The 13,095-nt window shown below is 44.6% G+C and overlaps 1 protein-coding gene across 1 annotated transcript in view; it reads right to left on the bottom strand.

Annotated features, from left to right (window-relative positions):
- The window catches only part of LOC119448915 (MAM and LDL-receptor class A domain-containing protein 1-like), a 465,143-nt gene that overhangs the window by 49,472 nt on the left and 402,576 nt on the right, over positions 1-13,095 (bottom strand). Inside the window, exons 50-52 of the mRNA XM_049666559.1 lie at positions 12,438-12,543; positions 7,836-7,986; positions 3,131-3,224 (exon numbers count right to left, since the gene is read on the bottom strand). Of these exons, the coding sequence (XP_049522516.1) occupies positions 3,131-3,224; positions 7,836-7,986; positions 12,438-12,543 (351 nt within the window). The remainder of the gene's footprint in view (positions 1-3,130; positions 3,225-7,835; positions 7,987-12,437; positions 12,544-13,095) is intronic.

The raw sequence follows: 13,095 nt of genomic DNA, 5'->3' as shown, positions 1-13,095 counted from the left end.
CTACCGGAGGAACAACAAATAGCGTTGCATGAATTTCTGCTTCAATTCCAAGAATGTTTTGCTTCGTCCTCGTCAGACGCCCATCACGAAACACCGAATGATTACGTATACCGACGTCTCGCCCATAAAACAACAGCCTTGCCGTTCCAAAGAACGGGACGCGATACATACGCAAGTCGAAGAGATGCTTGAGGACGATGTTATACAGCCTTCCAAAAGTCCCTGGTCATCGCCGGTCGTCCTCGTGAAGAAGAAGGACGGAACGCTACGTTTCTGCGTTGACTACAGGCGGGTAAACAGCGTGACTAAAAAAGACGTCTATCCACTGCCCCGCATCGATGATTCACTCGACAGACTGCGACGCGCGAAGTATTTTTCATCTATAGACTTGAAAAGCGGATACTGGCAGATTGAAGTTGATGAACGTGATCGCGAGAAAACTGCCTTTGTTACACCGGATGGTTTGTATGAATTTAAAGGGCTCCCTTTCGGCTTGTGTTCTGCACCTGCGACATTCCAGAGAATGATGGACACTGTTCTCACCGTTTTGAAGTGGCATACTTGCCTCGTTTATCTTGATGACGTCGTCGTATTTTCGGCGACCTTTGAGGAACACCTGAATCGTCTGAAGACTGTGCTGGACGCCCTCCGCGCCGCTAACCTCACGCTGAAGCCAGAGAAATGCCACTTCGGTTATAAAGAACTTAAGTTTCTCGGCCATGTTGTGAGCGCGGATGGCGCTCGGCCTCACCCTGACAAGACCACCGCCGTATCCTCGTTTCCTGTTCCCCGTGACCAGAAAGCAGTCCGTCGCTTTCTGGGGCTCTGTGCATACTATCGCTGCTTCATCGCCAATTTTTCTAGGATTTCCGAACCTCTGACTCGCCTCACACGAGAAGATGTACCATTTGTCTGGAATGAAGAGCAGGACGCGGCTTTCACCGAGCTGCGGGAGCGTTTGCCGACACCACCAGCTCTTGCTCACTTTGACGAGGACGCTGATACTGAAGTTCATACCGACGCCAGCAACGTGGGTCTTGGCGCCATCCTGGTCCAACACCAAGAGGGCACAGCGAGCGTGTTAGCTTACGCCAGCCGTACTCTTTCACGCGCAGAAGCAAATTATTCCACCTCAGAAAAAGAGTGCCTTGCAGTGGTATGGGCGACCATGAAATTTCGGCCTTACCTCTACGGTCGCCCCTTCAAAGTAGTGACCGACCACCATTCATTGTGCTGGTTAACCAATATACGAGACCCCGCTGGGCGACTCGCACAATGGAGCCTTCGTCTGCAAGAATTCGATTTGACCATCGTATACAGATCAGGCCGCAAGCACGAAGATGCGGATTCGTTGTCGCGTGCACCCACCGATGTTTGTGATCCGGCCGCTGAGGATGACAGTGGATTCCTTGGGGCCCTCACCGCAACGGACTTGATTGCACGACAGCGCGAGGATGCCGAAATCCGCGCAATCATCGAAAACCTCGAAGGACGCAACTCTCCCATACCTCGACGCCTTTCTCGCAGTCTCTCGTCCTTCTGCCTTCGAAGAGGTGTCCTGTATAAGAAAAACTCGAACAGCAACGGCAAACCCTACCTTCGCGTCATACCTGCTGACATGCGCGACGACATTTTTCTTGCTTGCCATGACGAGCCCACATCTGGTCACTTAGGCTCCTCACGAACTCTCACCAGAGTTCAACAGGCGTACTACTGGCCCAAACTTTCTACATCTGTTAAGCGCTACGTCAAGAGTTGTCGTGAATGTCAATGCCGCAAATCCCCGCCACTGAAGCCCGCGGGGCTGCTGCAACCGATCGCACCACCCAGGGCGCCATTCGATCAAATAGGAATGGATTTACTCGGGCTTTTTCCACTATCATCAGCCGGGAACAAGTGGATCGTAGTCGCCACAGACTACTTAACCAGATACGCCGAGACAAGGGCTCTACAACGCGCTACGGCTGCCGATGTTGCCCAGTTCTTTATAGACCAGATCGTTCTTCGACATGGAGCCCCGTCTTACGTGGTCACTGACAGAGGCACAGCTTTCAGGGCCCAGCTGATTGACGACGTATTCAAGCTAAGCTACACGAGTCATCGCAAGACCACTGCATATCATCCGCAGACCAACGGGTTGACGGAACGATTGAACAAAGCCATCGTAGACATGTTATCCATGTACGCCGATGTACAACAAAGACGTGGGATCAGGTTCTACCGTACGTAACATTTGCGTACAACTCTTCCATCCAGGAGACAACGCGATTCACGCCGTTTCGTCTTCTCTATGGACGTTAGGTTCAGACCATGCTGGATGCGATGCTTCCACACGATTACGACGCGCTGTTCACCCCTGACGCTGAGCAATTTACGCAGTACGCCGAAGAAGCTCGCCAATTGGCACGCCTACACATCACGCAACAGCAGAGTGTAGATGCACGCCGCTACAATCTTCGCCATCGCCAAGTGGAATACCACCCGGGCGATCAAGTTTGGGTGTGGACGCCGGTGTGCCGCCAGGGGTTGTCAGAGAAACTGCTCAGTCGCTACTTTGGGCCCTACAAAGTGCTGCGTCGCGTTAGTGACGTGAACTACGAGGTTCTCCCGGATAGTGCCATATCGCCCCAGCGTCGAAGGCACCACTCGGAGATTGTGCACGTTGTACGACTCAAACCTTATTTCGCGCGATAGTGCGACAGCGTCTCAACTTTATGACGTACTTTATTTTTCTCTCCCTCACCCCCCACTTGTGCATACTTTATGTTCGTTCCCTTTTTTTTCTTTCCCTCTACCTACGTCGACTAGCGCTAGCATCGGGACGATGTCCGTTTTTTTTCACAGGGTGAAAATGCCACCAGGTCACGAGCTGCGGCGAGCGCGAGCCAGTATTCAGGCCAGGAGAGAAGAAGAAGAGGTTTTTCGTTTTTGGGGTCAGCCATCTTCCTGGCTCTGCCGGTGCAGTACTTCTTGCTCTGAAGGCCCTTCTGTTGCACGTGACAATATGGTATTATTTGCAAGCCTTATTCACCTTAATAAACTAGAGACGACATGACGTTTTGATAATATCCACATTACATATAGTAATAGAACTTAGGAGCTTCTTGAAATTCATGATGAAACCACAAACCTTTGCCAGTGTCACATGGACCATCCTTGAGTGTGAAAAGGTCGATGGCTATTATGCCAGGGATGTTGGGTTTTAAGACAGCTTCGATGACCAGCTAGATAAAAGAAGAAATAATATGAAACTGGTAGTCAATTAAAATCCTGCGAAGGTAAATTAACTTTATAGGACTGTATCTTAACACTTCACTAAATCTTCTAGGTCAGCAAACCTTAACAGCCAGCAAAGCCACTTCACACGCCGAGAAACGCCCTCCTGTTTTATATCGTGGACAAACGTCTACTATATTCAGGTTACAGTTCAGGAGCACGCGCAAAAGCAGTACTTAAGAAGCATCAGAAAGGTGAGCAAGAACGCGTTTCCAGTGGAGAAGCTTTTAAGTTATTCGCGTGTTTTGAACACACCATTATTGTCACTAAATCCTGCGGCTATGGAAGCAAACAGATAAACGCAGATATTTTTTTCGTATTCAAGGGTGCATTCATTGTGTTATTTGCTTGAGTTCTTTCATCATATTTAGACAATGGCATAAGAAGAAACGCTGAAATACAGGACGTTCCTAGTATGTCATAAATCATGAAATTGGGAGGGCTAAGACCTTTAATTATAGGAAATTGAAGGGAGAAACAGCTGTTATATCTAGCTGACAACTGTGGAAGTTTCAAAAGTTTTTCTTCCATGCTGCGCAGTTTCCGTAATGTTACCAGCAGTGGGTGGTTTTACAAAGAAGAAACTAAATATCTGGGATAAATTGATGAGTTAACCCTGCTGTTAGATAATAATAATAATAAATTATAACAATGATGATAGTAATATTAATAATAAAGGTGATATTGTGGCTAATAAAATAACATTAATAATATTAGCAATGGGCGTCATTTACAATGCGCGACGCTGTTGTGGAAGACCACGGATAACTGCATTTCCACAAGTCCAAAGCGATCTCGAATGTAATACGACGGAGAATACCTTAACAAATATTATTTCAATCCAAATCTGTATTTGTCCTGTCTCTTGTACTAAGGTGGTACCCCAAGCACCATAAAGAGTCACCATCAATTTCAATCTATAACATATACGTAAGCCATGAATAAGACTTTCACATTGCTTGATGGGCAATCCGTTAGCGCAACATACGCTTGCGCAGCGGCACTTATACATAGCGTAAGAGTTCGTAAAAGTCTGTAGGAACCTTGTCCAGCAACGCTAAAACGTACCATAAGGAGCCCAATGCACTGCACTTAAGGGTCAAATATTAGTGTGCGCCGATGCATTTACGTTATAACAGTCTTCACACATCATCGCGTATGGGCCTAACCGGTCTAATCATAAAATGTTATTTCTAAGATAAACTTGTTACTGTAACTGCACTACTATACGCCGTGGTTGCTCAGTGGTTATAGTGTTGGTCTGCTGATCACGAGGTCGCGGGATCGACTCCCGGCCACGGCGGCTGCATTCCGATTGGGCGAAATGTCGAAAGCACCCGTGTCCTTAGATTTAGGTGCACGTTAAAGAACCCCAGGTGGTCGAAATTAATCCGGAGGCCCTCCTCTACGGCGTGGCTCACAATCAGATGGGGCTTTTGGCACATAAAACCTCATGATTTAACTGCACAAATGTCCTGTTGGACCTTTACTGTGCTGAGTTGTGTCTTGCTTAACTAATATGCTCGTGCCTACTGAAAATAAAGCGGTTATTCTCCTGCGGAGCTAGGCTGCCCTGTTGCTGAGTTCACCGCTCTGTAATTGCTATTTCCGGTAAAGTGGCCTTAAATTACAAAACCCGATTCTGGTTATAACGTGCTCTCTAAGGATGATAATTAGAGAAAGATTTGCACATTATAACAGGTCTATTATTATAGAGTAAAGCGAATTTTTTAAAACTCACCTCCAGCACAAGCACAGATCTACTCTTTCAACTGGATTGTTCCTACTGGCAGAAATTATTTGCACAAGAAGTCAGAACGCATAATTGAAAAATTGACAAAACTTCACTCCTTCACTTACTAATTATTTACTTCATATCAAATATTGCCGTTTAGGAAACGAAACCAATTTTTAACGCACATCCACTTTCAACCAACTTGTAACAGTTGTCCAGGCACCAGTTTTAAGAAGAGTGTCATCGAACGTCCAAAAATTGGCCCGTTTAGCTTTTTTTCAGAGCGAAACGTGTTATTATGCATTTTCGCGCAAAAATAAACATAACGCCGATGTATTTCGCCCCATATTTTGGGAGCGCAAATCTAAAAACTGGGGAAACCGCTAGAATACATTCCAAGTGAATATGCTATGCGAACTCACTAACAACATTTGGTAAATTGCAACATTTGTCGTACAGCAATTACTTTAGGAACGTTTAGCAAGAATTTGGTGATAATTTAAGTATGTATTTCGATTTACTAAGCAAATCATGTCCTCCTATTACAGTAATCCAACTCGAAGAGTAAAACCGTGCTGTATGTCACAGGCGATTTAAAAAAATTGCGTGAACTATTATAAAAGAGGATTTTTCTGCAGTTGTAACACTAACTACATCAGTTCCTATAATGCGCCTATGATCCGAGGCAGTCGCAGTTCTTTGCGTACCCTTCGCATTGGAAAGCAAATGTGAGGGCTTAGAATGAAACATGCGCTACACAGCCGAACGCCATAGCCATTCAACACCCTGCCATGTCCACAATAAATACGCTCACTCCTGGCACCACCTCCTGATGAACATGAGCTAGGCACTCTGTTCACCCTTGAGAATCAATGCCATATCTTCCGAACCCGTGAGCCAACTGTTAAACTCATCATGAAGTTTTGGATGCAGTTGCCATATGGCCCAACGCCTCTCGTTACGTGCACAATAAAAACAACTCAATAGTCGAAATAATTCATCCGTATACCTCTCCCCCGCTATACGGCATCCCTTAGCCTACCATGCTGCTTCAAGATGTAAAATCCCACAATTTCGCTTCTTTATACATAAAAATTTTGATACAGTCATGCCCAAGCCGAAGAACCTCTGCTCCTCGTGACCGATCGTTGGTCGATGTCTCGGTCCGTCAGGATACCAACAGCAAGAGTGGACTAACAAGATCCTGTTCCTCAAGAGCCAATATGCATTTTAAAAATATGCAAGCCAAAAAACAACGGCAAAGCTTGCACTAGGCTGCGCAAAGCTCGAGACAGAGTAAAGCTGGCCGATCGATTGCGTCATAACCTAAGAGATACCTGGCATAACCAAACTCAATTCAGGCACAGCCAAGGCCAAACCTATCTGCTACCAATTTCAACCTAGACACAACCAAGTTCAACCTCGACATAGCCAAGTTCAACCTAGCTACTACCAGGAGACGCAATCGATCGGCCAGCGTCGTTATGACTCGAGCTTTGCGCCGCCTAGTGCAAGCTTTGCCTCCCCATTACGACAACAGAAGAGAAGTGAACTTGCACGCTGGAATGATTAGCGACCACGCAGCCAGAACACGATGACGACGAACGCGGGAGCATTGGCACGAGCTCGTGCCGAGCACGACTACTAGCGCTAACCGAGGGGCGCCAACGAGCCAGCTGCGGAAGAAGACGACGACGCTCGAGCCAATGCTCATGATGGTAATTTCGTGAAACGCGCACTTTTTACGGCTGGCTTAAACAGCTTTCCTGTTAAAATTGGATACTTCTTTATTAAATATCATATTCAATTATCTGAGTAGGAACCCATCATGACTCCGCGATATTTAAACTCACTAACTGCTGGTCTTCACCAGTTGAACCCCTCGTTCTCGCATCTTCGCTGTTAACAGTCATTCAGAGCTTCAGTTTATTCTGAATTATCTACTGTATAGTATACTATTCCAAAAAAAAAAAATCACCAACCTTTCCCTTGTCGAGAAAATGGGGGTAAGCGAAGCTTCTCATGTGTGTATCTGACCTTCGTGGTAATTTTCACTCTCTTTCTTTCTGTCTTTCTTTCTCTCCCTCTCTCTTGTTCGCTCTTTCTTTCTCTTTCTCTCCTTATTTCTCTTTTTCTTCCATTCTCTCTCTCTCTTTCTTTCGTTCTCTGGCCTTCATGGTGACTTTCTCTCTTGCTCTTTCTTTCCCTATCTCTCTCTCTATTTATCCTTCCTCCTCTCTCTATCTATTTCTCCCTCTCTCTTTCTCTTTTTCTTCCTCTTTCTCTTTCTTTCTCTGACTTTCGTGGTGACTTACTCTCTCCCTCTTTCTCTCTATCTATCTAGCCTTTCTCTCTGTCTCTTTATTTATTTCTCTCTCTCTTTCTTAGGTGGGAGCTGCCCACTGCTCTACCACCTTGAGCGGTAGCGCTCCTCAGGACCTAAATAAAGTTCTTTGTCTGCCTGTCTGTCTGTCTCTTTCTGTCTCACTTTCTCTCCCTCTTTCTCTCTAGCTTCCTTTCCCTCTCTCATTTCCTTGTCTCTCTCTTTCTCTCTCGCTCTAATCTGTCTTTATCCTTTCTCTCCTTCTTTCCCTCCTTTCTCTCTCTCTATTCTCTTTCTATATATCTCTCTCTTTCTCTCTCTTTCTCTCTTTTTTGTCCCTGGTATGTGCCATTGAGCTTGGACTTTTCTGCACTATCACCAGGATCGGCCCACTTTTTAGCGTGACACCGCCGCCACCACCACCACCACCACCGCCACCGCCGACACTTGTGAGCTTTGCTGAAAAGTACACTGGCGAACGGCACGGCCTGAAGTTCATACCTGGTGGGACTCGTAGCTGTGCAGCTGCACGTTCCCAAGGTGCCATTCCTTGCCCTGTGGTCCGACCCGACGCCAGAGCAACCTCGTTGAATCATTGACCACTCGCTGAAGAACGTGAAGCTCCCCGCTGTTTGGATGCCACATGTTGTACCTGCGAGAAAAACGCCCCTGCTTTAGGGTATGAGCGATGTATTTAGGTGGTGTTGTTCACCTTTACAGCGCCTACAACCTGACATAGCATAAATTCAAATTAAATTCTGGGGTGGGTTAACTACCGGTGAGTTACCTATCGGTGGGTTACCTACCGAAACCAAGACAAGATTATGAGGCGCACCGTAGTGGCGAACTCCGGATATTTAGATCATCTGGGTTTCATTAACGTGCACCCAATGCGCGATACACGGGCGATGTTGCATTTTGCCCCCATCAAAGTTTCGTCGCGGCGTCCGGGATTTAATCCAGCGTTCTCGGGCTTAGCAGCGCAAGGCCAAAGCCACTGCGAAACCACGGCGGGTATAATCTCGTATTAAACTCACACTAACGATAATAACGCAGAGGAAGAAATGGAAATGTCAAGGTAAGCTAACAGCCTAAGTTTGTTTTGAAAACAGGGGGATAATGCGATAAGTATCTCTAATCGCCGGGGGCAGATAGGACAATTCTAAGTTCAAAAGTATATTGCACTATACGGAGATTATATTACTAAGAAATACCAGTAAATATATAGCTAATAAGTAAATTTAAAATTAAAATAGCTGGCCCATCACTTTAAGACATCGCAATTGATGAACTGAAGCCCGTGAAATCACAAAGCATATAAATCTGGAAAGATTTTTAGAGGTTGTATTGCTTTTATGCAGCGTCTAAAATCTTGCGGCTAATGAAAGTATGTTTTAGTAATGCATCTAGAGCTCTTCAACGTGCATCAATCCTAATGTTCGGGAGAATGCATTAGAAAAATCTACCCAGGTAAAGGGTTCCGCGGGATTTTCATGGCGCGGGCTCCTTCGCAAGGCCAGTTAAACTCGTAAAGAAACCGGTGCGTACAGCCGGCGGATGGCTATGGCCATTTGGGTAAGTGATGGGTTACCGGGGACACCGTGGTTTCAAAGCCATGTCCTCCTGCAGCCAAGGCGAATCGCAAAGCTGGTGCCGACCTTTGAAATTTTCCTGAGCAGATATTCTTTCAGAACTCCACAACTCCAATCCGTAAATTGCCGTATGCACCCTAAAGCAAACCAATCGAATAATTGGTGTCGCTCAATCTGTATAAATGTCAAGTTATGTATTTTACGAACTATGCTTGTCGGTACAGGCTGGTGTATGCCATTAAAACTGCCTTAACTCCCATGTTTTAACTAACATGTAGAATCAGCATATAAGTAGGGGTGTGTGAATAGTGATTTTTGAGAACTAATCGAATACGAATGGAATGACGCCATACACGAATCAAATTGAATATAATGTCGAAAACGTTTCGAGTAGTTTTCGTAGAATGAACAGCCGTTAGTACAATTAGGTAATATAAAATAATTTTCACATCCCAGTGTTCCTAAATTTAACAACGTTCTGTCATTACATGGTAAGTTATGATGCATTGCTTATTAAAAGCACAAATGAAGCACTAGGAGCAAACAAGTAGTTTCTTCGCAGGCAGAGGGCTCTTCAGAGGGCGAATGATCGCTGTACAGCCTTTAAAGTATGGCTACTTAAGTGACGTAGCCCGCTCCACTGCACAAATTCTGATGTTTTATGTCTATAATATGCCCACGCGGGTGAATATTTACCGTAATTTTTCTGCGATCTTATGTTTTTTTCTGGACGCAGTTGATGTTGTGAAATATTCGAAAAGTATTCGAGAAATACTCGCATTTACGAATAGTGACTATTTGATTTGAAGACCGAATCGAATAGGGCACTAATCAATTCTTTATTTGAAGGTTTCTAATATTCGCTCACCACTACATATAAGTAAAACAATATATCACCATATCAGTAAGTACCTTCTACTAACCGCTCATTCAGACTAGTAAAATGCAATCTCAAACATGCCCCTCTCATCTGCGCAAGCTAACTTGTCTAACATTCGGTCTAATCTCAAATAATCTTCCGCAACAGGCACCCAGACCACATAAATTTTAATAGCGACATTCAGGATTTCCCAAATCATTCTGCTCGATTCATCATTTGTGACTTCTCACGTTAGTGAAACGTAACAGCACTATCATCTCAATCGGTGACATGCTCGCTTACGTGGTACATGTGAATGATACTAGTCTCTTTACGAGCACTAACCGACAGAGTCTGATACCTGTAGTTAAAAAAACACTGCAGAAATTGTACACAGACAGCGAATCAAATTTATTCGCGATAAATTCAACAACAAAAAAGGCTTAAGCTTGCACTCGGCCGCGCAAGGCTTGAAACATCGAAGCTGGGCGATCGGAGGGGCTTACTATGTCTGATGCTTGGTTGTAACTTAGCTTCTCGCTTCGAAAGTGAGTTCCTCTCGCTGGAGTTTGGCCATTCCTGTCGATCGCAGATGTCTCGCAGCACACACAAGCCTCGTCCACGTTTCGCGATGGACCGAACCGAGTTGAGCGTAGAGAGGTTGGAGTTGAACCACAGCCGATCGCACAGTCGACAGGAATGGCCAAACTCCAGCGAGAGGAACTCATGTTCGAAGTGAGCATTGGCAACCGTAGTCGAAGCGCAGGTTTGGCGTCGCTCGTACTCGGCTTAACGCATGGCTGGGTCCGGGTTTCGCATCCGCATGCACGTATCCTTCCGCTATCGTTCACGGCTGGCATAATCTGCTTTGACGATCGCGAAACTTCGGAGCGCGTTTAAAAATCACCACCTGGCGGGGAAAAAGCGAACTGCTTAGAAGAGAAAAATATAGTGTCTTCTCTTTCACGTCCGATAGCGCAGTATGTCCGTGAGCGGCACGGAGGGTCTCGAAAGCGGCGTTTAAAACAATCGATAGAGCGATAACGATGGCCAATGGGCGCGGTACGGAAAGAGTTAAACTGTACTGTTGTAATTTAGTTGTCAAATACAAGATGTCCATGAGGAACGTCACATCTTAAGAGATGTTGCTAACTTAAAGGTCGAGATTGGCAGTTACACTTTGAGAAAGCAAGTATTTTGGTGTATACCATTTTGCCAGACAAAAATTTGAAGACAAACGATCCGCTATACTTTGCCACGTGTTCTGAACACACTAAGAACCGACAATCTAGGTGCAGAAAATTGAGACATACGATATTTAAACGTCATTTAGTATTTTTGTGATTTTTTAAAACTTACTCGAGAGTAATATATGTATCTAATATAATATATAAAATTTGTGTGTATTTGATATGGAATATGTGTTGAACTACGGATGAAGTATTTTGCATGTGTTTTGTAGGGATGTCTTATTTTTGTTTAACTTCGTTTGTATGCTTAGTGCTGTACTCATGTTTTGTTGTATAGACATATTTGAGCATTTGCGAGGCGGCTCAGGTTTCCTACAAGCGAATTTGTCCGTTTTTTCCTGGACCATCTCGCATCTTCCTGATATAAACAAGAAATTATTCGCTGAGCTGGAGGACCTGCCTTGCGATCATCACATGAGTCGTATAATCGCTATTTCATAAACTTTATTGAAACTCTTCACCTCAAGAAGACTTCATGATAAACGCGTCAGTTGGCATTTCGGCACATGGCATTTCGCCCGGTCTTTCATTCCATGAACATCAGATTGGAAGAACCTGCCATAAGACATAATTGCTGAAGCTGATCCCCACAAATGCTATATCCTTTGCGTAGCGTGCGTAAGCCAATGCACATTTAAAAAAAATCCTAGTAGTTCGATGCGTCTACTAGGATTTGTTGTACTTGTTATTCTAGTAGTTTGCTGTATTCTCGCAGTACTTGTGTTGGTGAACGCAGGAAGTGTTCTTGGTTGCGAGTGCTCAACAGTTATTTGTTGAGTTCTGTTGGAAATTGTTTTCTGTTGGCTGCAAAAGTTGTCTTTGCTTCTAATTTTTCTTTGTCATTGGCCTATAAAACACTATGGGCGGCTTAGAAAACTTCACCACGCGTTTTACGATGTATTTTAGTAGTCATTTTAACATTGTGTGATTTTTTGCGCTGTTTTATTTACTCTAACTATAATTGCACTTTAATTTGTATCCCCTACTATTAATATACTCGCAAGAGGGCCTGCGTGGGCAGTTAGACATACTAGATTAATAGTAGAAAAGTGCTTCTAAATTTCCTTTATTCAGTCGATAACCCACTTTGATTTCTCGCAAGGGTCCTCTTTACCACTTCGAGGAAGTTAACTGAAGGAGTGCCACCTGACTCATGCGCCTTTTACCAATTTCGTTAAGATTAAAGAAAAAGAACACCTGACACATTGGGGCCATTTATGAACAATGTAAAATTGATAAGGCAAAAAACATGTCTTCTGTAAAGTAGGTAAAGTAAACAAGCCGTCATTTGAAACCGATTGCCTGCTGAGATTCAACTGAATAAAGCTTCGATGCAATCACTTTTACATCGCGTACCTGATCTGTATATGCTACCGCCTGCTTAGACCAAAATTTCACTTGCCAGAAGGTGAAGCAGCGTCCAATGTCTGGTGTGGGACTCATTCGGATTGAGACAAGATGGGCCTTCTTTATAACAGGGAACTTGCTCTTGGCTATCATGAAGGCACCTGCAGAAGAACCAATGATAAACAATTGACAGTTGATTTCCGGTGATTCAACCCTGAATAAACCGACTAAACTCAACGAATTATCCAGCGGGTCGAATTAAACAACATTACAAAAAATGCCTATGTACACCACCGATTCATTTTGTAGTATTTTCCCGTGTCTAACACGACCCCGAATCAAACTCAGAGCCAATATTTATGTGTCCAACGTAGGAACATAACGTATACATGTAAAATGTACCTAATTTAGTTTAGGGAGAAAATTGGGCAAGGGTCTTATAGGCGTTTGACAATGGCGGCCGGTATCCTAAAGTCAGCTTTGCCGCACGTAATTTTTACATTAGCTTCGTCGCAGTACAAATGCGCTATGTGGTATAGCATACGAATGCTGCGAAGGCGGTTTTGGTTCTGGATCCGATTGCGACGCGCAAGCAACTTTCAGGCGAGTTTGCTCAAAGTAGAGAGCGCGTTAGAATCGGCTAAATATCGTAATCAGACATTGTGAGCTATGGTTATCGCTTGAAGTTCTTCCCATGCCAAGACGAAAAAAGG

Source organism: Dermacentor silvarum, chromosome 4 (assembly GCF_013339745.2).
Source record: "Dermacentor silvarum isolate Dsil-2018 chromosome 4, BIME_Dsil_1.4, whole genome shotgun sequence".
NCBI classification, from domain to species: domain Eukaryota; kingdom Metazoa; phylum Arthropoda; class Arachnida; order Ixodida; family Ixodidae; genus Dermacentor; species Dermacentor silvarum.
This window is presented reverse-complemented; position numbering and strand designations above follow the sequence as displayed.